The sequence below is a fragment of the Bactrocera dorsalis genome, chromosome 2, assembly GCF_023373825.1.
Source record: "Bactrocera dorsalis isolate Fly_Bdor chromosome 2, ASM2337382v1, whole genome shotgun sequence".
In the NCBI taxonomy this organism is placed as follows: domain Eukaryota; kingdom Metazoa; phylum Arthropoda; class Insecta; order Diptera; family Tephritidae; genus Bactrocera; species Bactrocera dorsalis.
Genome location: NC_064304.1, coordinates 20,809,943 through 20,837,762, shown reverse-complemented (window position 1 = coordinate 20,837,762; position 27,820 = coordinate 20,809,943). Strand labels below are relative to the sequence as shown.

Here is a 27,820-nt window from a genome sequence, read left to right as displayed (position 1 = left end):
AACAGCTGCACAGAAATGTTCGGGCGCTCGACTATAACAATTTGCGATCAGCAAGCGCTCGATTTAGTCGGTGTAACGCACTCGACGCGAACAGACTAAACGTAAATAAACAATTTAAATACGAAATAAATGAATAAAATTAGACACAAAACATAAATTAAAAAGGAAATAAATAATAATAAAACAAAACCATCTGAGGCGCTAAATTGTACGCCGCGATCAGAGGTTTCCGTACGACACTAAGCGCACTTTTCACCTTTCTTTCAGTCAGCCTTATTGGTTGTTTTGTTATTGTTGTTCTACATTGAAAATCGCGTGTTTTTTTAAGCGCAAACGTCGAGACGACTGGGAGGACAGACACCGCAGCACAACGTAAAGGTGGTTTGCGAGCTGACAAGAACACGCCAGCTGCCAGTTGGCCATTGCAGCGCAGCGCCTTCTAATTGACGTCTGCAGTGAAAATTTGGGAAAAGCAGACCTCGCTGCGTTCAGATTTCTTTTCGCAGATTTAGCGTACATTGGCACACACAGAACCGTTAGCGACGCTGCCGGCTGCTATTATCGGCGAAGACTTCCCAGCCACGCATTTTTGCAGCATTGTTGTTGCATTCGTTGTTGGCGTTGTGCGTGGGGCTGTTAAAATACCGCAGCGTCGCACTGTGTTGGCGCTTTGAGATCACATTCACATTTCTATTGTTGTTGTTGGTGTTGTTGATCGTGCTATATAAAATCTTTTTATACGCGCCACTTTTTGTTGCTATTGTACGGGTGAATTTACGCGACGACAACAACCAGTTGACCGCATTTGGCGCCAATGAAAAATTACAGCAACAACAAAGCGGCGAACACAAAACATAAAGAAGGAAAATTCGGAGCGCGGTTCGCGTGATGCGTGAAAAGTGAAAGTGCAATGAAGTGTATTTTCTAATTGGTAAACAACAACAACAAAAGACAAACATCAAATCAATAAACATTAAAAGTGTGAAAACAAAAAAAAAATTAGAATAAACATAAAAAATTCATAAAAATATCATTTAATAATAAACAAAAAATTTCAAAAGTTTTTGTACAAAAAAATATTTTTGCGTAAATTTCAAAACAAAAATTCTTAACATTGTCAAATCAAAAAACCGTTATTCGTTCATAAACATTACAAGAACCAATATCCAAACAATGACGGCAAAACTGAAATCCGAATGCAATGAGAAGGCAACGGAGTCAATCAGCGAAGAGAAGTTGAAAGATTTACTCACCGAACAGTTGGAACGTGTCGGCACTGGCGGTGCTTTTGTTTGGTAATTATGTGCTCCATTTTCTAATAAGTAGCGAAATGTGTTTTACCCATTTGTAAATGCAAACAAAAACAAAAACATAGGTGCGCAGAGCGTGAAAATGTATCGATCCCCTTCGCTGCCCTTCGTCTGTGTCTGTCAATCAATAATTTCGGCATTTCAAAATATGTATATTTCTTGCAAACAAGTGACGTGAAAATAAATTGAAATGAAAGTGCATCAACTGATGATTTCAAGGGCTCAATGAAAATAAATTATGGTAAATGTGTATAAACTGTCATGCAAAAATTTACGAAATCATTTTTTTTTGAAAATTGATTTTTTATTAATAGCATAGTAATGATTTTTAGTTGGGATTGATTTGAAATTCTTGATTTGAATTGAACTCATTCAAAAATGGTCGTTCTTTGTTCTCTAAGTTAATGACGACCTTCCTTATAAGAGATCAGAAACCGTTGATCGGTACACTAAGTTTGGTATAAATCATCTTCAAAGTCATAGAAAATAAGCATTAAAAAATATTTCTGAAATTATTATATATTTTGCTTGGAGGTTAGAAACCGTATTAATTGTTCCAAATAGACTCAGTTTGTTGGAAAAAATCGTCCAAGCATATAGCAGAGATGCCTACATTCTGTTCCTGCGACAGTTCGGAACGAACCCGGCGTTTGATCCGACCAAGCCCTTATAATTCGGCGTTATTCCTCCAAATTTTTTTAGGAATGCTTTCTGCCACTAAAACAACAATAACACGTCTGATAAAATATATATGTTATAGATTTTTCGACATTTCCTTTTGTGTGTTATAAAGTTCGGAACCGCAGAGGGCAGGGGGTAGAATTTGTTCGCGGCCATACCTTATGGCTGTCGTAGGAGACGACTAAAATCCAATATGCATTATGTCGGTATTTCTTGGCTTGCCTCGATATTTCAGAATAGTCTTTGTCCAAAATAGTGCTATGAAACTCAGCTTAAAATGATATTATAGGCTTTGAATGAGATTCCTTCTAATGAAAAGAAATTTACGACAAATTTCACCAGTCATTGAGTTTGATGGGTGCTCAACTGGTAGTAACAAAAGTTACAAGGTCTGACCGGAGACTTAAGTCTGGTAACAAAAGGAACAGTTAGCCTTTGGAGTTCGCTCCAATCTGCTCGTTGGGTTTGGCCCTTTGGGGAGTTTCCTGGTGACTGTGGTTTAAACTTAAAGGCAAGTACAGTTGAAAAAGTCAATTCAGTGAGGAGTCGTACTGCGGCCGGCCTCGAACTCGACCAAGTTGGAAAAGGTGTTACTTTCACCCGACCAAGTGGAACCAAAAAACACTTGCAAAAAACATGTATTATTTGGGGCGCTGATCAAGGCATTGTGTTGATCTATATGCTATAAAAAAGCACCGCGAGGTTAGGCCGTCGCCGACAGGTACTCACGTAAATCACATTTTTTGTTTTATATTAATTGTTTTATACTGTTCACGGTACAATAGTTTAGGCTTCTTATAAAGCTGATCCTAGACTTATGGAAGCTGTTACCTTTCCTCCATTAGAACTTTAATCCAATAAAAGAGTGTTCAAGATAATTACATTCTCTCTGCTTAATGCTGACCTATTGAATAAAATGTTTCGCAAGTTTTAACACCTAATTTTCGCATATAAGAACACTTTATGATATCGAACAAAAATAATTAATGATTTATTTGACAAATTCTCAATAATATCCGATGCATGATACTAGGCACATCTTAACGAGAAGAGGCCTTTCTACGACTACAATTTGGCGCCAATAAATGCGCATGCAACTATTTTTGTATTCCAAATACAAGTGTCTTTAATAAACGCTTTAGCACAAAATATAGTAGCGCCCATTCTAAGGTGCTATAAAATTTATCTTACACACGAAATTGACATTTTGAAAGAAAATTTAAGAGGCAAAATAAACAGTCATCAAGTTTTTGACTAAAATTCTGGCAAAAAAAAATTTTGGCAAACGCATAAAACTGCACAAACTTCTAAAATGGCATAACTAAGAATTTTAAAAGATTGTAACTCTTTACAATACAATTTTTGAAATATTAATAAAAAGGTTTTAGATAAGAAATATGTGATTTTCAACATAAAATAATAATTTTTCGTCTTCTGGGAAATTAGTTTTTCATTTTTAGTAAGTTTAGAGATGCTTATGGAGAAAATTTCATCTGCCATGTTATGTCATTTTAGAAGTTTGTTTGCAATTTTGGCTACTTGCACGTTTGGTTTGACATTTATGTATTACACATGTAATACATAAAATATACATATGTACTTATATATTAATTGTGTGTACAAATTTGCATATTTTTACACAAATGAGCTTTCGAAAGATTTTAGAATGCAAAGGTTGTGAGTTGAATACGTGCAAACACACGTTCAAGAGTGCAATTATCAATGAAAGCACATACGAGCAAATAGCATTTGTAAACGTTTAGTGATGAGAAAAATATTATTTATAATAAAACATATTTACGTTTGCATTTTCGTCGCACTTGACTGACTCTTCGGTAGTATTTTGGGATCATAGTTTTGTTAAAAAACCTATCTTTTGGCAAAAGAAAAATGTATGTATAACCAAAAATACAAGCATTGAAAGACTCATAGTTCAATTAAGGGGTTACAGGGGTTTTCAGTTTGCAAAAAATCGAAACGATCTTATTATCATATTAAATTCTAAAATAATTCTAGAATATTATTCTAAATTTTTAAGTTGATCCGAGTAATAGTTTCGTAGATAGAGCCTTGAGAACTTGTGCGCTCGAGGCTAGCTGGGCTACGTGCGCCGTCTTTAAACGCGTTTTTCTTGAAACTGTGTTTTTAAAGTCGGTTGGCAAGATGTCTCGAGAACTACTCAAGCGATCTTCATGAAATTTTACACAGACCTTCGAGATAAAATTCTTAAAGACTTGGACGAAGGTTTTTTATACTCTCGCAACAAAGTTGCTAAGGAGAGTATTATAGTTTTGTTCACATAAGGGTTGTTTTTAAGTCCTAAAACTAAAAGAGTCAGATATAGCGTTATATATACCAAAGTGATCAGGGTGACGAGTAGAGTTGAAATCCGGATGTCTGTCTGTCCGTCCGTCCGTCCGTGCAAGCTGTAACTTGAGTAAAAATTGAGATATCATGATGAAACTTGGTACACGTATTTCCATAAGAAGGTTAAGTTCGAAGATGGGCAAAATGGCGAAAACCGAAAACCTATATAGTGTCATAACTAAGCCATAAATAAAGGTATTAAAATGAAATTTGGCACAAAAGATCGCATTAGCAAGGGTCATATTTGGACGTAATTTTTTTGGAAAAGTGGGCGTGGCCCCGCCCCTACTAAGGTTTTTGTGCATATCTCGGAAACTACTATAGCTATGTCAACCAAACTCTATAGAGTCGTTTCCTTCAGGCATTTCCATATACAGTTCAAAAATGGAAGAAATCGGATAATAACCACGCCCACCTCCCATACAAAGGTTATGCTGAAAATCACTAAAAGTGCGTTAACCGACTAACAAAAAACGTCAGAAACACTAAATTTTACGGAAGAAATGGCAGAAGGAAGCTGCACCCAGGCTTTTTCTAAAAATTGAAAATGGGCGTGGCGTCGCCCAGTTATGGACCAACAACCATATCTCAGGAACTACTAATCTAATTAATTTTACAGCAAAATAAAAAAATATGTAAATGACGGATATTGAAATCTCGATTATCACTTTATCATGCGAGAGTATAAAATGTTCAATGATACCCGAACTTAGCCCTTCCTTACTTGTTTTCAATTGCAACGATTCCGAAAAAAAATGTCTTGAAATTTTCACTGAATTTTTTTTTTTTGTAAAAATTGTCTACAAAAATCTAATTTTCAGTTTTTTCTCCTTCGTCCAAGTTCTAAGTTAAGGTTTTAACTAAACCACGTATTTTTCATTTCGATAATTAACCAAACTGTAGTCAAAAGTATTGAAAAACGTTAACGTCGATTGCACTGAAGCTATAATACGCTTTACAAATTCAAAAGCTCCTTTACAAGAACTTGACTCTGATAGGTCAGTTAGTATTCCATACAACTCTTTTAAACCTATATGTGCTATTTTTGATAAGAGTCTGTGAGGTTTTGAGAATTGAAAGTAATTTGTAGGTTTCCATACAGTAAACTGTACTCTAATTCACGAGCGTCACGACCATAATAACTGCAATACAACCCAAATGTTACACGCCAGATCTTCCAACATAGTACTATTATCAACATGTGGTGTTAGAAAATTTTTCCATGTGAAAACAAAAACTTGTATAATTAAAGTAAAAAGTCGATTTATTTGTTTGACTTATATAATTAACTATTGGCCTAAATATATATTATAACAGTATACATAAAAAGCATTAACTAATCAATTAATAACAATATACATACATATATTTCAGGGTCATATGAAATTAATTATTGTTATTTTAAATTTTTTTGTGATTAATTATCACAACAACCAATTTTCTCCACTTTACAACCATGTAATTTTAGATGTTCAAAAAAATTAAATAAATAGGATAATTATTAAATTAAATTGGATTGAACAATAACTGTTATTTACTTGTCAACTGTTTTGAAATACTTTTCGAACAAACCCTTACTTTATTTTCATTTAGTGGGCGTCAAATTATCGATGAAAACGTGATTGCTTAATTATAATAGAAAATCCCCAATTATTTGTATGTATTTCAAAATATTTGTTTACTTTAAAATTTATATAAAAGCTATAAGTCAAATATATACATAATATAAAAAAATCCACTTTTTAAACTAGCATTTGTATTTCACAATATTTTTTATAAAAACAATAGATTATTACCAAATTATTCATAGTAATAACATGTTTACAAGTAAATAAGGGCTAAATATGTAACCATGTCTTGCAACTTGTCAGTATCAAAGCCAGGGGAAATAAGGCTTGTAAGTTATATGGGGCCTTGGGCAAGTTTTCACCCGATTTTATCGCAATCAGCGGCTGCTAAATATATGAGAAAGTCGAAGGCATTTGTAGAGAAGTGGATACAGCGATAAAAAGTTACTAAAAATGTCGATGATTTACCAGAACGTGGTTCGATAGGAAAAGTGAACAAAAAAGATGAAAAAAGAATAGTGAATCCATAGCGGAATCCTGCTTTAACACTGCGGCAATGACAAGCAAAATTAATGGCAAAAGGTTTAGATTTATCCTACGAAACTATCCGAACCCTTCTTCATACTCATGATCTGAAATGGCGCAACACAATGAAGAAGCCTCTGTTGACTGAAAAACTTGTGACAAAAGCGGCTCGCTTTGGCGCTTGAGAATATTGATAGAGATTTTGAAAATGTCATTTTTACTGATTAATGTTCTATATGGGCACGTTCTGTCCTCACGGGAGCCTGGTCAACTTCCAACAATAGGCTTGTTCAGCGAACCGTAAAACATGGAATAAATGGGCATATTTGGGGCTGCTTCTCAAAGAAGGGACTCGGCACTTTATACCTCTTTACTCGTACTGACAACCTAAATGCCGAGAAAATGATAAAAATCTACAAAAAGGCTTTACTGCTATCTGCCAAACGTTGGTTCATCAGAAAAAATGAAGAAGAGATTCTGCAGAAGGACAATGATCCTAAACACCGCAGCAAGCTCTGTACTCAATGGAAAACTCAAGCTGGCATCGTTAGATTGGATTGGCCGTCGCAGTCGCCCGATGCAAACCCTATTGAAAATGTGTGGGCATATATTAAACAGAAGCTTCGTGAAAGACGCACATACACTTTGAAGCAGTTGTCTTACGAAATTCGTCGAATCTGGAGATCCTTGCCACTAGAATACGCCGTCAAATTAGTAGAAAGTATGCCTCGGAGATGCCAGGCAATTATCGACGCCGCTGGTGACTGGACATATTATTGATTAAATTGAATCAGTGTTTGTAATGTATAAAATGTATATATAAATATGAAGTTTTCATATTTTTTTTTTATAAATTAACACGACCGATTGAGTTAATACTCTTATTGACAAATCAATTGCTTTGAAAATTTCTTCCAAGAAATGCTAAATTTTTACGAAAAATTATAAATATATACAAAGTAGGACTAGTATCGTCATAGGGATCAAGGTTCGGAAATAATAATTTCATTGAATGCTAATAACTGTTATTTACTTGCCAGCTGTAAACTGTTGCATGCTAAAAGCGGAAATTTCAATTTTACAACAGTCTCTAAATGTAATTACCGAAATAAATTTAGCATACCTTACATATGCACTACACAATATCTATCACTATTTTCGAGTAAAAACTGCATCTATTGTATTATTTGCTAATTCGCTAAAAACGTTTATACTCATTCACCGCCTTTTTCCCATAAATGAAAAACAAATAATTAGATCAAATCGTGAATCAACTGACTGTGATATAATACACAGCAAGTGTACATACATATTTATAAGTGAAAATAAAGCGTTTTGAAATCGGAGCGCATTCAAAGCAGTTGTAAAATGCAAAGTATAATATCTAAACAATCGGGTTTTGGAAGCCATTTGCATATAATTTACGAGAACTTGCTACACGTGTGACTAGAATTAGAAGTTGCTTCTCTACACGATTTTTTTAGGAAGTCATGCAATTTATCAGCTGATTGGTTTAATTCGGATTTTAATAATTAATTTTCTAGAACAATCAAAATACTTCTTTAGCTTCTCTTTTAACACGAAATAATTTTTTTTTATTTAAAGCGCCCATGCTAGACTGACACATTAAATAAGCGGTTCTGCAACCGTTCCACAAGTGTAACATGTTCTTACTTGAAACACCCTGTCTTACATTTGCTTCGTACTTGATTATTTTCCGATTGAACGATTTCGTATTAAAATCACATAAATTACATATTCTCATAAACAATAATGAAATCAATGCGGAAGAAAGTGAAAAATGGGGAAAGGTTAGCTTAACAATACAAATTGTTTTTTATTTTTAGCTTACGTAATAATGTGAGCAGAAAAATTGAAAGTAGCTTATACAAATTAAATTTCATATAATAAAGAATCGATTAAGTAAAGTGTCAAAATAAAATTTCAATTAATTACAATTTCGAGTTTTTAGGTTATAAGAGAAGTACTTTCATATAGATGAGTATTGCTGATTTCAGAGTATTAAATTATCAGCAGGGAGAACGTAAGATTCGCAAGGATATGAGCCAAATATTCTACGAGTGATACTGAACTACTTTGCCCAAGAGACTATGGTTCTAAAACCGAGCCGTTTCGAGCTAGCAATTTTTGAAGCGAAGTTTAAAAAACCTGAATAATTGGCTGTGTGGGAGATATGTGATATAGTTAACCGACCTGACCGATTCCGACAAATCATCAATAGATCTTCACCTTTAATATGTAGGTGCATTCGGAAATCTCAAAAACTGACGAACTATTATGATCCCTGAGAAACTTCGCCATGGGTTTAGCGGTTTCAAAAAATCGATTGTTTTTACTGTCTTACTAAATTCTACAACACCTCTAGAATATTGTCCTATTATGCCGAGCAATAGCCTTGAAAATTTGTGCGCTCGAGGTTAGCTAGTCTTTAAACCCGTTTTTCTCGAAACTGTGCTTTTGAAGTCGGTTGGCAAGATTTCTCGAGAACTACTCAACCGATCATCATGAAATTTTACACAGGTCTTTGAGATACAATTCTTAAAGCTTTGGATGAAAGATTTTTTTCGATTACAACTATTTGAAAGAAAATAAATGTCGCGAAATTTTCACTGAAATTTTCATTTTTTTTGTAAAAATTTCCGCCATAAAATTTTCAGGGTTTTCCTCAAGTTCTAAGTTGATGACACTGTAAGGAGTTATTATCCGAGGGCTCACCGGAAATTGTGTCGCGATGGCCGAGTTTAAAATATTATTTCAGAATTTTTTTGTTAATTATTAATTAATTAGAAATAGTATTAGGTAAATGTTAGTAAATTAGAACTAAATGAAGTCAGTTATTAGTTAATGAATAATAAATTAGCATTCAATTAGAAGTTATGTTAGTGAATCATTAAGTAATTACTTGTCAATTGAGAAAAATAGTTATTTTTAATGAATTTGGTATTAATTAAGTAAGTGATTATTAGTCAATTAGGAATAAATGAAGTCAGTTAATGAAGTTAGAATTAATTTAGTCAATTTGTAAATGATTATGAATTGATTAGGAATAAATGAAGTCAGTTATCAGTTGATTAATAATAAATTAGTGTTCAATTAGAGTATTATTAATTAAGTCAGTGATTGTTAGTCAATTAGGAATAAATGAAGTCAGTTATCAGTTAAATAATAATAAATTAGTGTTCAATTAGGCTTTATGTTAGTAGATAATTAGGTATTTACTTGTCAATTAAGAAAAATTGTGATTATCAATGAATTTGGTATTAATTGAGTCTATTTGTAAGTGATTAATAGTCAATTAGTTATTAAGTTAATTATTTTGTAGACAATAATAGATCAATTACGAATTAAGTTGCTCAATTATTAGCTAATTATTCGTCAGATATGAAAAATTGTTTAGTTATTCGTCAAATAGGAAATAATTTAGTCAGCTACTAATCGAATTGAATTTGTTTAGTCAGTTATTAGTTGATTATTTGTAAGGAAAGGAATTAATTTAGTAAATTAGTAATAAATTATAAGATAATTGAGAAAAATGTATTAGTTATGTTGTTATAGTTGGTTGTAATTAATAATTAATTTAGTCAATCGTTTATTAATTAGTAGTCAATTAGAAAGAGTTTGAAGAATCTGTCTGGAATGATTATTACTTTGATAACTGTTATATAAATTATAATCAAATGTATGAATAATAATTATCTAGTTGGTTTTTGGTTTAAAATATGTATTTACATTTCTTCCCACTTAAATTTATATATTTTGTTGCCGCATTGTTTTAATTATTTAGAGTAAATATTCGACAAGTAATTTTATGAAGAAAATATCTGTTGAAAACCAAAACACTAAATGTCTCGCAGCTGTCTTTAACATAAATGCGTTGTTTCAAAGCAAAAACTAATATAATCACTAACGATCTGCACAAAATAAAACATATATGTATATTTATAAATATAAATGTACACATACATACTTATGTATGTATACATTTTGTTAACATATACATTCCATTAACAAATCTAGCACGTTACGATCACGTTCTACAAAATCACTGTAGTGACTATGGTCTATATGCGCATATGGATCTCGTGCTGTCAGCACTCACTACTACGTATTATAGTGTATTTTCGGGTTATGTATAGTATTAGGGATGTTCTGAAATATGGGTGAAGAAACATAATTCGTCAGATTTCCTCAATGTAATTTGGTCTTGAGTTAATAATATTTAAAGCACTCGTGGTGATTATAGTGCAAAATATAGTGAGCAGATTACAGCCGGAAACATTTTTGGGTAATAGAAAAAAATTATTTATTTTTAAATTGCTGAAAGGAAGCGACATTAAAAAAAAATAATTAAAAATATTTTGGGAGACCTTCCCAATGTATGTGCGCAAGCATATGGTCACATAATCTAACTATGTACATATGTATGTATGTATATATATGGCCACCTTTTGCCCCTGGCGCTATGCAACCACTGCGCGCTGATAAATTTGTTTCTAAATATGAGTTTCTATCAATTATTTCTTATTTGTTCACGTTTCTTTGCACATAAATATTGATAATGCGGATCTAGTTACGTTTGTACTAAACTGAGCTGATTTGCATATAATTATGGTTTACATATGTAAATAAGAAGTTATTATATAAGTATGTGTGGTCGATTGGGCATCAAGTGGGCTAATAATGGTTAAAATACAACTGTCAATTTGATAAGAAGGGCATTTCTTAAACCTAGAGGGATATAGATTTACATGATGATTTTTTTGAATGTCCAATAACTTTACATACAAATGTACATATGTACATATATTTATGTAAGAATTTTTTTTCTATCGAGGGTCATTCACATTTTGTTTTCAATTGTTTGTTGCGAGCAAGTGTTTTTGAGTGGTGTAAATTATTCGAAGAGGATCGAGAACGCGTTGACGACGAACCACGTCCAGGACGATCATCAACATCTACTGATGATTAACACGTCAATAAAAACTGGATAGGTGCTTGAGAATCAGCTGTCAGAGATCAGAGATCTTATTGCCATCGTTGGAATGTCGGAAGGATCAGTGAAAACCATTTTGAAAGATCACTTGGACCTATCGATCAATCGCCAAAATAACGTGGCAAAGGTGAGTCGAAGTAGAAGAAATCCGCAAAGCTCCTGCGTGTAAAACAACGGAATATGCTGCTAGAACCACCAACCGAAAAAGCAAATCTTCTCGAGGGATTATGCCTTAAATAAATGAATAAAAACCAGTATCAAATAAACTCAGTTGTTTGGACGAATAACTCGAAGAAGAAATTGTTGTCCAAAAGAAACACAAAAGCACGGTTGAACTTTGCTAAAGAACATTTAGAATAGATCATCAAATTTTGGTACTTAAGAAAGATGAAACAAAGGTGAATCGTATTGGATGCCATGACAAACTATTTATCCTTTGCACCGGGTGTAAGACATATGTATAACTACAGATACACCACAAAAACCACAGCACAGCGGTGGTAGTCTGGGGAACGTATTCCTGGTACGGCATTGGACCATGTATCAATTGAATGTTGGTAGAATGTATCAATTGAAAATTCTTTAAAGACGAAACACGTTTTGGACGTCCAAAAAAGATTACTTGAGAACCTGGAAGCATTAATCGTTGAAGACTACTGCCAAATATATGAAAAACTCGCATTATCTTTGAGAGTCACTCAGGCAGTCATTTCCAAACGTTTAAAAACAGCCGAATACATATAAAATCAACCAAATTGGATTGCCATACGCAATGAAGCCAAGAGTCGTTGAAAGACTGTTTTGTATGTCAGAAATACTGCTTTAAAACAATCGTTATTGCATCGGATTGTGAGTGATGATGAAAAATAAATCCATTACGACTACCCTAAATGCAATTTTTGTATGTCAAAACTAGCCAAATCAACAGCAAAGACGAATATTCATAAAGCCAAGTTAATTTTGTATTTGAAGGGATCAGAAGGTCATATTATATTATGAGCTTCTAAACGTGGGTGAAACTATTAATGTAGAACGCTACCGACAACAACTTATCAAATTGAAGTGAGCGATTGCCGAAAAAGGAACCGGACTAGACAATAATTTTCCATCATGGCAATTCTTGACCTCACGTTGCAGTACCGGTTGAAAACTACTGAGAAAACAGTGGTTTGAAGTTTCAAATTAAAAATCAATAACGGTATACCGAGAACATTATTACATCTGTAACAAATTAAAAGTTCTAATGATAACCTACATCTCGTGCGACGACATACATATGCATACTTATAAATAATTGTGTGTGAAACACACCTATTAAATATGTTGCACAACTTGTACTCGATAATTGCAGTTTTGCATTGTCATGCATTGTTAAATGTCTGTATGACCGACAGTACTACTTACGTATATGCAGGGTGCGCCTTTTAACTATATACCATTAAAAATTGAATCACTGTGACATTAACTAACCGGTTGAGCTAAATTGCTATATTTGAGGGAAGAGAAAATCGATTCAAGATTGATGAAAGGCCATTGTATAATCAATCATTTACTGTTTGGGGTGACTTTAACCACATTATCATTGGTCCATTTATTTTCAAACAAAATGAAACGGATGTCTGTGTCAAAGAGGTCTTGAGATGTCCTGTTGATACCTTGGGCCTTGACGAACTTCGAATCAAACTATTCAGTTAAAAAACTTAAATAAAATGTTGTGCACCCTGTACATACACCTTTTATATTTATAACTATTTATACAAGCTGTGTAGTTTAATTGGATTTTAATAAAAGGGCATTGACTGATAATTTATTCATCAAGTCACTCTTTGAGATAAAAGTGAAAACAAGTTTTTATCAATGTTTATCAATACTTAAGTGAAGTCGGTGTAAATATATGTATATAGTATAGAAGAAACTGAAGAGGGAGAAGTGATAAATAACGGTGCTTAAGTGAAAGTAAATAAGTAATCGCTAGTATATTTAACCTTTTTTGTAAGCTACAGTGGCGGACAAAAGTCTACATACACCCCCTGTTTTCTTCGATGTGAGAGTACAAAAACTTTTTAGAAAAATGTGTTGATACAGTTTTATTCTAATCTTCTTTCTAATAACAACAAACTTAAAAAATCCGTTAATTAATATAAAACTACAAATTTATGGAATAAAAACTCAAATATTGTGTTGACAAAAGTCTACATACAGTACAAAAATATCTTAGTTCAGTGCGAAAAACTTTACAAAATGCTAGTTATTAAGACGTTTTAGTATTTAGTTGGGTCCCCATTGGCATCTGTAACTGCTTGAAGACGCCGTGGCATTGATTCTGCAAAATTTGTCAACGCTGCAGATGTAATACTGTTCCAAGGTCCCAATATGCGCTCTTAGAGTAGAGCAGAGCTAGAAATTTGGTTCTTTCTAATTCTACGCTCCAAAATCCTCCCAGACATGTTCAATAATATTCATATTTGGACTTTGAGGTGGTGTATTTAATTGACTTGGAGTATAATAAAGCAACCAATCCTTGACAATTTTCGCCGCATGCATCGGATCGTTATCTTGTTGAAATATCCAACCGGAACCGAGCCCTAAATTATCCACCAAAGGCTTCAAATTATGTTCCAACAGAGACTTATACTTATAACCGTCCATTTCACCTTCAATAAAGTCCGAATTTCTAACTTCAGAGGCCGCAACAACTGCCCAAACCATTACGCTGCCGCCACCGAGCTTCACAATTGATACTACGTTCTTCGGTTCAAGCGTGGCGTTAGTTTTCCATCAAATTTTAGCACTTTCATCACTACCAAAAAGAGTAAATTTAGAATCATCTGTAAATGAAACTTTTTTCCAAAAATCCATTTCCTTTTCTTTGTGTTTTTTGGCGAACTTTAAACGAATTTTCCGATTTTTTCAGAAATAAAAGGTTTCTTCCGTGGTGTTCTACTGTGGAATCCGTTATCGTTTAGAGTTTTTTTTTATTGCTCTTGGTTGGATACTCATTTGTGACGTACTCGCTATGCGTTCGGCTATATTTGCAGCATTTAATTTTGGATTTTGATCTACTTCGTTGAGAATCAGGCTGACGTATCTACGAGATTGTTTTTTTGGGGGTCCACTGCGCGGTTTATTTTCGTTGGAACCATTATTTTTAAAGTTTTTTAGAATTGTCTATACTGTTGCTCGACTCAAGTTTAAAATTTTAGAAATTTCACCAAATGATTTTTTTTCTTTTCTTTCTTTTATCACTAAATTTCTTACATCAATTGATATTTCATTTCACGGAGCCATTATAGCTATTGAAGTGTTTAAACCACAACTAAATTCAATAAATATCAAACAATAAACATATTGAAATAAAAGAAAAAGGCTAACGTTACCTTACTGTTAATATAACAATGTACAAAGTATGAGATTTGAACTGTATGTAGACTTTTGTCAAAGCAATTTTTGAGTTTTTCTTCCATAAATTTGTTGTTTTATGTTAAATAATGGATTTTTTTAGTTAATTGCTATTATAATAAATATTAGAATAAAACTGTATAAATACATTTTTCTTAAAACTTTTTGTACTCTCACATCGAAGAAAACAGGGGGTGTATGTAGACTTTTGTCCGCCACTGTATGTCCTTCATTTCAAATTATAAATATTAAAATATGAAAAAAAAATATCTGCGGCTGCAACGAAGATCAATACCCTTCACAGGGTGTGTTTCTTATACCAAATATAGCAGCTGCGGTCTGTACACCTTAGTAGTGCGTTGATCAAAACCACAACTCTACGCTTTCAAAGACGGTCGAGAGATCGTTGAGAACTTGCTTCTTGTTCCTTCTTTCTCTTCAGCTGACCTCTTCAACTAATGACAATATTAGAAATGTGAAGGATATGGTGCTTGAAAATCGTCAGCTCGACATCTATCGCGAGTCCGTTCGAATGATTTTAGTGGATATTTTGGGTATAAAACGCGTTCTTCCTCGACTCGTCCCGATAAAGTTGAATTTCTTCGAAAAGAGTACCGTAAACAGGTCTCTTTGGACATGTTCGATTATACGAATTCCGATCCCACATTCATGGAGAGCATTATAACTCACTACGAGATAAGGTTTTATGAGTTTGGCATGCAAAAAAGTCAGGGGGTGAAGAAACGAGCCGAAAACCAAAAAAAAAAAAACACGAAAAAACAGTTTAAAAATCAAGGTTATGATTGTTTTTCGATATTCGTGATTTGGTGCATCATGAATTTATTCCGGATTGACAGACCATTGCTCGAAATTACCTCATGAATATTTTTTATCGCTACAAAAACAAGAACTTAAGTATATATATCTGCCAAATACTCAAAACCGATGAAGCGTCAAAACAATTTCTGCTTTAAAATTACACTGAACAAACGCTTTTTAACTTAACAACAATATTAATTTGTTGACAAAAAAGCCTAATTAATGCAATTCAGGTAGTAGCTTGCCACACAACAACCGTCATAACCTTCAAACCGCAAAAAAATTCGCGAGCAACCACAAAGCACGAAGTGAAAATATTACATTTCAGAAAAACAGTTTTGGTGATCAATGTCAAAGACAAAGCAATAATATTGACGAACAATAACAATTTCAAACTCACACACATACTTGTATGTATGTATGTACTTGAAAGAAATGTGTCATTATTCAGTGGCAGGCGCATTTATCCGGTTATGAATGTGAGGGCCTATAATTTACATTGCGAGCACATTCATTTTTGTATTTTTGGTAATAAAAAATAATCCTAACATGTTTTTAACTACACAGTTAACCAAATACAATGAAGGCAGTCGTGACAAATAATAAGAAGCTAACGAAAATATTTGCACATTCACGAAAGTAAATTTTATATTACGTTGATAATATTGAACACAATTAACATTGAAAGCATCACGATCGCTTTAAAGAATATTTTTCTGATGACATTGTTTTTTTTTTTTTATTTGACAAAAAATCTCTCCAGAACAAGACAGTGTATCGCAACAGCTTTTCGTTACAGACGCTCTCTTTCAAGATGCTGCATTGATTTGAAGCATTTTTCATGAAAAGTGTGATCCATTGCGAGGTTCCCTACTTTTTAAAAGAAAAAAGGCAGAATCTTCAATTTTAATGGGGAATATTTATTATCATTCGAAAGGACATTCTTTGGCATTTATTTTTGGAAGATTATCTCTTTCAAATGCTGACCGCGGATAGGTCTCAGATGGTCCATACGGTGAGTCCACTTTTCCATGAATTTTTCGAGGATTTCAACTGATAGCTGGCGAATGACACACGTGATGTAAGGCATGAAACGAAGCGGAATTGTCCGTATAGTTTTTAGATTTTACATATTCCTAGAGGAAAAAATTTAACGGTGAGATATCACATGATCTTGGTGGCCAATTGAGCGGCTCAAAACGTGAAATTATCTGCTCACCGAAGTGTTCTCTCAATAAGTGCATTGATTGATGCGAAGTGTGGAAATTGGTGCCGTCTTTTTGAAACGAAATGTCGCCGAGATCACGAGCTTTAGTTTCAGGCATCAAATAGTCGGTTAATATGGCGCGACAACGGTCGCCATTGACGGTTACGCTCTCACCGGCGTCATTTTTTTTTTTTTTTTATTATTACTAAAATGTTTTCTTAACTGCATGCTAGACGTGATCTATTCGGTAGAATATTAACCAATAATAAATGCTGGGTCTCAAAATGAGTGATCGTGTTGCGGATAGTACGCACAGTAGGCCGATTATGTTGACCATAAGTTGAACAAAGCGCCCGAAACATTCTTTACAAAACATGAGTTTTCGCAATAAAGTTAAACGATTTGTCTTTCCATAATAAAATGTCAAAAAATACTGACAGCTTGACACGACTGTCAAAAAAAGGCTATTGAAAAAAGTACCTCTACTTGAACCACCCGTCAATGTTCATAAAATTTGCAATGTGTCCAATCTTGGAATAAATTATTCATATCCGACTGCTATATCATATATTTATAATACACACCGACCGATCAAAATCAAAATAGGGATCTACTCATACTCTTTATATATAGGAAATTTGAGTGTGAAGAGTATTATGCTGCGGTGTAGCCAAAGTGAACGTATTTTCTTTCATTTCTCTGATAAGAAAATGGTGGTCACCTAAAATTAAATAACAATTTAAGACAATTAAAAAAAATAAAGACCACTCTGTATTTTATTCGTGAGACATTAGCGATCCACACTAACGATCCGATGATTATTTATGACTTATTTGACGATCATCATCACGATCATCAGTATATGAATATCACTCATACGACCTGTAGTTCTAAAAATAATTTATGTACTCGTATGTAAATTCATAATAATAATATATTAATTGTTATATAAGAAGCTTTAATCTGTTAGCGTTTATTATTAAACTAAACTATAAACATTAATCCAAGCATCAATTTGTTATTTTTATTACTAAATTATATACATTTGCTTCGTAATTAGTCAACTATATAGTATTATTAATTGAAATAAGGCGCTACGCAAAAACCTGCCATATCGGAAATTCGGAAATAATTATTTATTCACAAAACGAAATATATTTATATACCCATATGTGAATATATTTGCATTTATGAATTTTTATAAGCCTAAAAAGCGTTCCGACGCCGTTGCTGTTGCTTGTAGCCGTTTAAGTCTTCGAGTTCACTGGAGCTAGCGGCACTTCAGATAGAGCCGCTCGAATAAATGACTAAATTCTAATTTACGGCCAAAAACTCAATACATACATACATACCCAAACAATACAAATTTCATGAGTCACGTGTGCCGCGACGAGGCTACGAGTTTTATATCCGATTTATGATTTTTTATGTAAGCATATAATGATACGCCACAATTTGCATTCCGATCGCGCAGATGACCGCGACCAGCCACGAATATTGAATAATTTGTTTACGCATTTAATCAAGCACAGCGTCATTTAGATATCAAGCTGCGTTTTAAGAACGTTTGTATGTATGTATGTGCTTATTGTAAATAAATCAAAAATTCTACTTTTGTGTAGTTTTAGCAATTGACTGATTGGGAAATATCCGACCGCAATTGACGAAGTGCGTACGTACTCGTACATAATCTGTTCTACGAAATACACCTTCAATCGCTGTAGCTGCTGTTGCTGCAGTCTTTGTTGACAATTCTACAGATTTACTAGCTTAATTAATCTCAAAGTTAGGCGAATCCGGATAACCTCTGGTTACAACTAATTTTCCAGTGCTCAAATCGACTGCGTTTATCTGCGTACATTAGCAAGCTCTAGAATATGAATACTAATTTAATCAGCGCTGATTTGCTTTCATTTCTTCAAGGTTGGTTGGTTTTATTTTTACACGTATTTACGTTTTATTTAGTAGGTCGTAGGGCAGCCAGCAGCTGTAGCACTTTAAATGAAATGTAGGTAAGATGGAAGTGCGCCACTGACACACATTTTGAGGTACATACATATGTGCTTACTATACATATTTGTAGTTGAACCCACATTAATATTTCTTTTGATCTAGAATTTAGTCTGGGGTAAGTGTGGTGTTCTGCTTCTGCTTTCTCCAGACTGAGCAAGGAAGCAACGCAAATGGGTCTGGCAGTGAACGAGGGCAAGACGAAATATCTCCTGTCATCAAACAAACAGTCGTCGCACTCGCGACTTGGCTCTCACGTCACTGTTGACAGTCATAACTTTCAAGTTGTAGATAATTTCGTCTATTTAGAAACCAGCATTAACACCACCAACAATGTCAGCCTGGAAATCCAACGCAGGATTACTCTTGCCTACTACTTGTTACTTCGGACTGAGTAGGCAATTGAAAAGTAAAGTCCTCTCTCGACGAACAAAAGCCAAACTCTATAAGTCGCTCTTAATTCCCGTCCTGCTATATGGTGCAGAGGCTTGGACGATGACAACAACCGATGAGTCGACGTTGCGAGTTTTCGAAAGATTTATGCTCCTTTGCGCGTTGGCCACGGCGAATATCGCATTCGATGGAACGATGAGCTGTACGAGATATACGACGACATTGACATAGTTCAGCGAAAAAGACAGCGGCTACGCTGGCTAGGTCATGTTGTCCGGATGGATGAAAACACTCCGGCTCTGAAAGTATTCGACGCAGTACCCGCCGCGGGAAGCAGAGGAAGAGGAAGACCTCCACTCCGGTGGAAGGACCAAGTGGAGAAGAACCTGGCCTCGCTTGGAATATCCAATTGGCGCCACGTAGCGAAGAGAAGAAACGACCGGCGCGCTGTTGTTGACTCGGCTATAATCGCGTAAGCGGTATCTACGTCAGTAAAGAAGAAGAAGAAGTGTGGTGTACCTTTCGGAGTTTCAAAAAGAGATACCTATAATCCCCTTATTATAAATTTTTGACTTAGCTTGTTTCAAGTATGAAGTGGGGACTTTCTACAAGATATCTTCTTTCACTTCTTTATTAGCGTAGACACCGCTTACGCTGTTATAGCCGAGTTTACAACAGCGTGCCAGTATTTCTTCCTTTTCACTGTTTGGCGCCAGTTGGAAATTCCCAGAGGTGCTAGACCCTTCTCCACCTGGTCTTTCCATCAGAGTGCAGGTCTCTTCCTTCTCCTTTCGTCCTTTTAATTTGCAAAACTATGTCAATGTCGTTGTATATCTCGTACAGCTTCGCAGAACCCTTCTCTCGAAAATTCCTAAGGTCGATTCAACAAAAGTTATCATCGTCCATGCCTCTGCACCATATAGCAGGACGGTGATGATGAGTGACTTGTAGAGTTTGGTCTTTGCTCGTCAAGACAGAACTTTACATCTCAATTGTCTACTCAGCCCAAAGCAGCACCTGTTGGCAATAGTTATTCTAGGTAGGCTTTCGAGGCTGGCATTGTTGTTGTTGGTTCCAAGCGCGACAAAATTATACAATATACAAGTATTAGTAGTTTGATTATGTCGGCCCTCAGCTGTCAGGATTCTTCAGTCGAAACTGACCTGAGCTATGAGTTTTTCCCAGTCAATGACTTTTCTCGTAGAATCATTCATCCAAAATTATTCGAATTAACTAAGTTCCACCAAGCGAAGATTACTATGTCGAAAATAGGTTCAATGTCAATCTCGTCAATCTCGGGTCGCTACGGTTTGTAGTAAACTGTAAATCCTCTCCATTTTCGTCATTTACAGAGTCTTCTATTTTCAAATTTAAACATTTTAGCATACTCTGTAACATTTTTAGGCCGTATGCCATCAATCCAAAAAAATTCGAACTTATCACGTGCTCAATGTCGTCAGAATGTGTGCTGATTTGTTAATTTTGTATTTCTTTGATTAGTGCCCGAGACAACTAATTTGGGAAAGTAACTTATCTCTAATTTCGTTAAAATAATACATAAAAAATTTCAAGCGAGTTCATCAAACGTTCTCATCATACTATCGATTTTACCGTTATGTCTATTCCAATATCTGTTCCGCTGTTATTACGAACGTAATCACAACTTCTCAAAAGTTACTTCTTACTCTGGAACTGGGTCCAAGCGTGTACTTTATAAAGGGTGATTTTTTAAGAGCTTGATAACTTTTTTTTAAAAAAAAACGCATAAAATTTGCAAAATCTCATCGGTTCTTTATTTGAAACGTTAGATTGGTTCATGACATTTACTTTTTGAAGATAATTTCATTTAAATGTTGACCGCGGCTGCGTCTTAGGTGGTCCATTCGGAAAGTCCAATTTTGGGCAACTTTTTCGAGCATTTCGGCCGGAATAGCCCGAATTTCTTCGGAAATGTTGTCTTCCAAAGCTGGAATAGTTGCTGGCTTATTTCTGTAGACTTTAGACTTGACGTAGCCCCACAAAAAATAGTCTAAAGGCGTTAAATCGCATGATCTTGGTGGCCAACTTACGGGTCCATTTCTTGAGATGAATTGTTGTCCGAAGTTTTCCCTCAAAATGGCCATAGAATCGCGAGCTGTGTGGCATGTAGCGCCATCTTGTTGAAACCACATGTCAACCAAGTTCAGTTCTTCCATTTTTGGCAACAAAAAGTTTGTTAGCATCGAACGATAGCGATCGCCATTCACCGTAACGTTGCGTCCAACAGCATCTTTGAAAAAATACGGTCCAATGATTCCACCAGCGTACAAACCACACCAAACAGTGCATTTTTCGGGATGCATGGGCAGTTCTTGAACGGCTTCTGGTTGCTCTTCACCCCAAATGCGGCAATTTTGCTTATTTACGTAGCCATTCAACCAGAAATGAGCCTCATCGCTGAACAAAATTTGTCGATAAAAAAGCGCGAAACACATTTCGAACCGAACACTGATTTTGGTAATAAAATTCAATGATTTGCAAGCGTTGCTCGTTAGTAAGTCTATTCATGATGAAATGTCAAAGCATACTGAGCATCTTTCTCTTTGACACCATGTCTGAAATCCCACGTGATCTGTCAAATACTAATGCATGAAAATCCTAACCTCAAAAAAATCACCCGTTATAAGAGAACCTCTATGTCAAAACTGTCAATATTGACTTGATTTTTCGCCTGCTTTGACGTATTTTTTCGGCCTTGACTCACCTTATCACGATATTCGGTCAATTGATCGTCTGTTTTCAACTGTTTTCACTGGTCATTCCGATATTTCAACGTTACCATTAAGATCTCTAACTGTTAATCGTCCATTCTGAAGCACCAATTCCTTTATTTTTTGACGTGTTGATCATCAGTAGATGTTGATGACCATCCTGGACTTGGAAATTCTAAGCCTCTAAAATAAACACCCTATATTTACACATCACATTTGAACAGATTCACATTGAATCATCGTTAGATGTGCATAAAAATGTTTGTAAAATAAATATGCAACAACCTACGAGTAAATGAGGAAGTAAGCGATCGTTTAACTAATTAAAGTCACAGACAAATCTTAAAAATAAAATCACAATTAGCACGTAAATAATTGGATAATCTATGTTTGTCTGTATTTAGTATTGCAATTATTGCATGTAAATATTTATGAGCTGATATGGGCTTTAATTTATAAATGTATTTTAAATTCTTTATTTTTCGAGATCTGACAAAAAAATACCAAATAGCTTTATTACTACACGATTCAGATATTTGTGATAGACTCGCAGCCGGCTTTGTTCGCCTAAGGGTTTTTGGTAACAGCAAAAACTTATAGTGATAGATATAGAGTTAGATATATTCGAATGATCACGATGACGAGACGAGTTGAATTAAAATCCTGATATACTTGGAGGATGAAGTTATATGTAGAAGTTCACGTAAGTGAGGAAAGTTCTCTGATCGCCATTCACTTGGGAGTGGCCAGAAACGATTCTTTTACATATGGCTCAAGCGTCGTGAGCTCCGGTCTTAGACCAAATAACCTCTGGATAGCCAAAGAACATCCCTTTGAAGGCGAACCATTCCTCATCAGGGTTGTGCGCTGGGTTTGGGACCTGCCACGTAAAAAAACGCCCTTAATGAAAACGAAATAACAGCACCGGAAGAGAGATTTCAAGACAAAGGTTCTGCGGATGATTTATGCAGCTTTGCGCATTGGCCAAGGTGAATACCGCATTCGATGGAACGTTGAGACGACGTAGACGAATTAAAAGACAGCGGCTACGTCATGCCGTCCGTAAAATCGGGTCAATATTTTCCATAAGAGCAAAATAAATATTTCAAATAAATAAAATCAGTCTTAACCATATTCCCTTATATCTCTAATATAATGTCCGATCCTTTGATTGACTTCTACCTATTAAACTCAGTTCCTTTAGTTTTTATACTCTCGCAACAAAGTTGCTAAAGAGAGTATTATAGTTTTGTTCACATAACGGTTGTTTGTAAGTCCTAAAACTAAAAGAGTCAGATATAGGGTTATATATACCAAAGTGATCAGGGTGACGAGTAGAGGTGAAATCCGGATGTCCGTCCGTCCGTGCAAGCTGTAACTTGAGTAAAAATTGAGATATCATGATGAAACTTGGTACACGTATTTCTTGGCTCCATAAGAAGGTTAAGTTCGAAGATGGGTAAAATCGGCCCACTGCCACGCCCACAAAATGGCGGAAACCGAAAATCTATAAAATGTCATAACTAAGCCATAAATAAAGATATTAAAGTGAAATTTGGCACAAAGGATCGCATTAGGGAGGAGCATATTTGGAAGTAATTTTTTTGGAAAAGTGGGCGTGGCCCCGCCCCCTACTAAGTTTTTTGTACATATCTCGGAAACTACTATAGCTATGTCAACCAAACTCTATAGAGTCGTTTCCTTCAGGCATTTTCATATACAGTTCAAAAATGGAAGAAATCGGATAATAACCACGCCCACCTCCCATACAAAGGTTATGTTGAAAATCACTAAAAGTGCGTTAACCGACTAACAAAGAACATCAGAAACGCTAAATTGTACGGAAAAAATGGCAGGAGGAAGCTGCTCCCAGGCACGAAGAACTCAGTGCCCAACCTAACCTAACCTAATTTTTCACCGAAAATGTCGTTAAATCTCTCAGAATTTAATTCTAATTAATTTTACAGCAAAATAAAAAAATATGTAAATGACGGATAATGAAATCTCGATTATCACTTTATCATGCGAGAGTATAAAATGTTAGGTGACACCCGAACTTAGCGCTTCCTTACTTGTTTAAATTATGATTGACTAACAATAGCGTTTAATTCTCTTTCAGGAGCCTCTTTTTCCTCTGCGTTACACCGAACATACTCAATGGCTTCCACGTGTCTTCCTACACGCTACTGGGCCACTTACCCGAAGACCAATGGTGTGCCGTCGCCAATCTGCAGTCGACCAACTGGACCGTGGAGCAACAGCGTAGCATAGCACAAAACAATCTCAATACAGATGGTTGCACCATATGGCAGTACGACTACCCGAAACTGGCAGCTATGACATACGAAGAGGCGCTGCACTACACCACACAACAAACGGCGAACGGCAAGCCGGCGGAGATACCATGTAAAATGGAAGGTGAATACGCGTACTCCGATGCCGAGACCACATTTGTGGCCGACTGGGATTTAGTATGTGAGAATGCCATACAACGTACCACGGCGCAGGTTGCCATATCGTTGGGAAAATTTTTCGGCTCCTTCTCGTTTGGCATATTCGCGGATAGGTAAATACATATTGTCAATTGTGGAAATTCGCTTATATGGCGGTATTTAAATTATTTCGCAGATTTGGTCGGAAAACTGCCTTCACTGTGGGCGCCATCCTTTACATTGTGGCGAGCTTATTATGCACCTTTTCACCCTGGTATCAGCTGTTCTTAGTGGGCCGTTTTGGTTTGGGTGCAGCCTCCTCGGCGCTCTTCTATCCCGCTTTTGCCATGAGTAAATATATTTTGTCACACACAATTTTCTTGATTTTTACTTATTTCTAACGGCATTTTATGACACATTGCAGTTGTGGAGAACGTGTGCCTGCGGCATCGCTCCTGGATGTCGATCGCCTTTTCGGGCTCCTATCCGATTGGCTTGATCATGCTGGCGGTGATCGCATATCTGGTGCCACAATGGCGCTATGTGCAGCTGGCGCTCACAATGCCAGCGCTTTTGCTCATCTTTAATTGCTAGTGAGTCCGTCTATGTTTGCAATATGTTTAATGTTGTGATAATTTTTGCTAAATTTTTATTAAGTGTAATTAAATTTAATAAGATCTTTGACTTGTGCAATTATTATTCTTGATTTTTTTTATTAATTTTGTTTTATGTTTTTCTCTTTCAATTTCATCAATGCTCGCTTTCTTTTTGGAATCACAAACACCGCGGCTGCCGTTATCGCTGTTGTTCTGCGCTTTTGTTGTTGTTATATTATGTTGCTGCCGCTACTGTAAATTAAATATAAAAAATCTCGCACAAATTTTTGTTGTTAAATTCAGTTTGATGAATGAATCGCCACGTTGGCTTATAACGAAGAAACGCTACAATCAAGTCTACAAAATTTTGTTCAAAGAGGAATGCCATTATGAAATTCAGAAAGCGCCCATTGAAGCCATCCCCGATAAGAAAGCCGTAAGTTCTTATATTTTGAAGCGCTTTTGTTGTTATTTTGATATTCTTAAGTTCCATTCATTGTGTATGTACATATGCATACATACATACATATACGTATGTTCGTGTGAAAGCATACTATGATATATTATAAAAATATAACGGAAGTCTATTCACCCAGTATTGTAAATTAATAATATGTTATACTTAGCATATTAATTCTTAAGTAAACTTCTGTCACTTATTTTTATAATTTCGCATATTTACATATTCTCCTTCTTCTTTATTGGAGGTTGTTGAGGTCAATGATATTCATTTCATCGGCGTACGTCAGCCGCTGTACACTCTTATAGAAAATTTTATCAAAAGGGGGGTCTTCCATTCGAGGCTGTTTTCTTATTTTCATTGATTGGGTTTTTTTACGTGGCGGCTCCCAAACTCAGCGCACAACCCTGTGGAGGGCTGTTTCACCTTCTCACTTTAGCTCGCCTTCAAAGGGATATTTTTTATGACTACCCAGAGCATACTTGGTTTAAAATCGGAAGTCGTGAGCTGCTTGAGCCATACGTAAAAGAATAATTTCTGGTCACTCCCAAATGCATAACGCTGAGTGAACTTTCCTCACTTTCGTGAACTTCTATGTACACATGACATTCATATTTTAGTCTTAATTATTAAATGTCAACATACATAATTTTGTATCTCTATAAATATGCTTCAACAAAACTTTTTTCGCTTTCTAGGAGGCCCAGCCTGAGGCAGCAACAAAACTTTGGGTTAAATTAAGAGAAGGTCCATTCAAACAATTCCATGAACTTTTCGGCACATGGAAGGTGCGTCGTCTCATATTTACCGCATATTTTATGTTTTGTGTAACCTCACTCAGTTACTATGTCACAGGTAAGTGAGAAAATCGTATCAATATCTCTATGCAGTATAGTACTACGAATATTTCATTGCAGCGCTGAATGCCGCCAATATGTCGGTGAGTCGATTCATTTATGTTGGCATTACCGGTATAGTGGATCTGCCCTCATATCTGTTGCCGGTAATAATGCTGCGTTTCACGGGTCGTCGCACGACTACAATGTCACTGTTTATGCTAACCGGTGTAGCCTTACTGATGGTGTTGGCTGTGCCCAGCGGTAGGAACAAACATTTGCCAAATAAAAATTAAAAATTACAATAATAATTATCGTTTTTATTTTTTGTTGAATCACAGACAATGCTGTATGGATAATATCCTTTGCTATGTTGGGTCGTTTCGGTATAACCGCTACATATTCCATTGTTACCTTATATACTGCCGAGCTATTTCCCACCGAAATAAGAAATTCTGCTTTAGGGACATGCTCAACGTGGGCGCATGTGGGCTCCATCTCAGCGCCATATGTGGTGGATGTGTTGGTGAGTGAAAGTAGTGATTTTACTTTTAAAATTATATTTATTTATACATATATATTTTTTTATATATGTATTCTGTAGGGCTTACTCGGCTGGTATATTCCAACGACAATTTGCGGTTGCTGTGTGTTAGTAGCCGGTCTGCTGACGCTCACTCTACCCGAAACCAGTACCCACAAACTGGTGGATCGCGTTGAGGAAGTACCCTCTGAATCGGAATCGAGCACTGAAGACAACACAACTTCTACTAATGTGGCCAAAGCGAAAGAAATCGAAAGTTCTAATAAAATTTAGTTTTTTTTAATATATACATACATATTTTTGCACATACACATACTTCTATATATAAGTACATAGATACATAAGTAAACAATTATATAATATTTACACTTATGTCAATTAAAAATTGCAAGAGTTTTGCAAATGTTCCATTGTTTGTATTTTAAGATAGCTTATAAATTAACATTTAAGATAAACCTAACATATTATGGCTAGTGTTATATATTATATGTAATATTATTTGAGTAATTAAATACAAAAATTAATAATTTATTTATTTATATAGTAAAAAACTATGTATTTGCACATCATATAGTAATACACGTTTAATTGTAGTAGCCTGTTGCTTTTTATAATGACAATAAAGCTGCAATGCAATGTAATAAAATTTAAAACAACTGCAAAGTTAGTTTATTTTAACACCACGGCTTCAGCATTTGGGGTTTCCTCCAACAAGCTGAGCTATGCTAAAGTTAAAATATTAGAAGTCAAAAAATGGAAGGCTTCAACCGCAAGAAGAATTATTCCGTCATGGGAGCATATTTTAATTTTTAAGTATTTTTCCATTTTAAAAAATTAATTAAATAACAATAACACATATATTCGAATTTAAACCGCCAACCGGAAATTACTTCACAAAAATTATCAAAT

The 27,820-nt window shown here is 35.1% G+C and overlaps 1 protein-coding gene across 1 annotated transcript; it reads left to right on the top strand.

Annotated features, from left to right (window-relative positions):
- Window positions 1-46: 46 nt before the first annotated feature.
- On the top strand, window positions 47-27,567 carry LOC105229918 (organic cation transporter protein). The gene is made up of 9 exons (XM_049447955.1): window positions 47-1,295; window positions 24,163-24,609; window positions 24,672-24,826; window positions 24,900-25,068; window positions 25,375-25,507; window positions 26,230-26,386; window positions 26,449-26,631; window positions 26,709-26,893; window positions 26,972-27,567. Exons 1-9 carry the CDS (start codon window positions 1,174-1,176, stop codon window positions 27,182-27,184), a joined length of 1,764 nt encoding a protein of 587 aa, XP_049303912.1. The 5' UTR covers window positions 47-1,173; the 3' UTR covers window positions 27,185-27,567.
- Window positions 27,568-27,820: the final 253 nt, after the last annotated feature.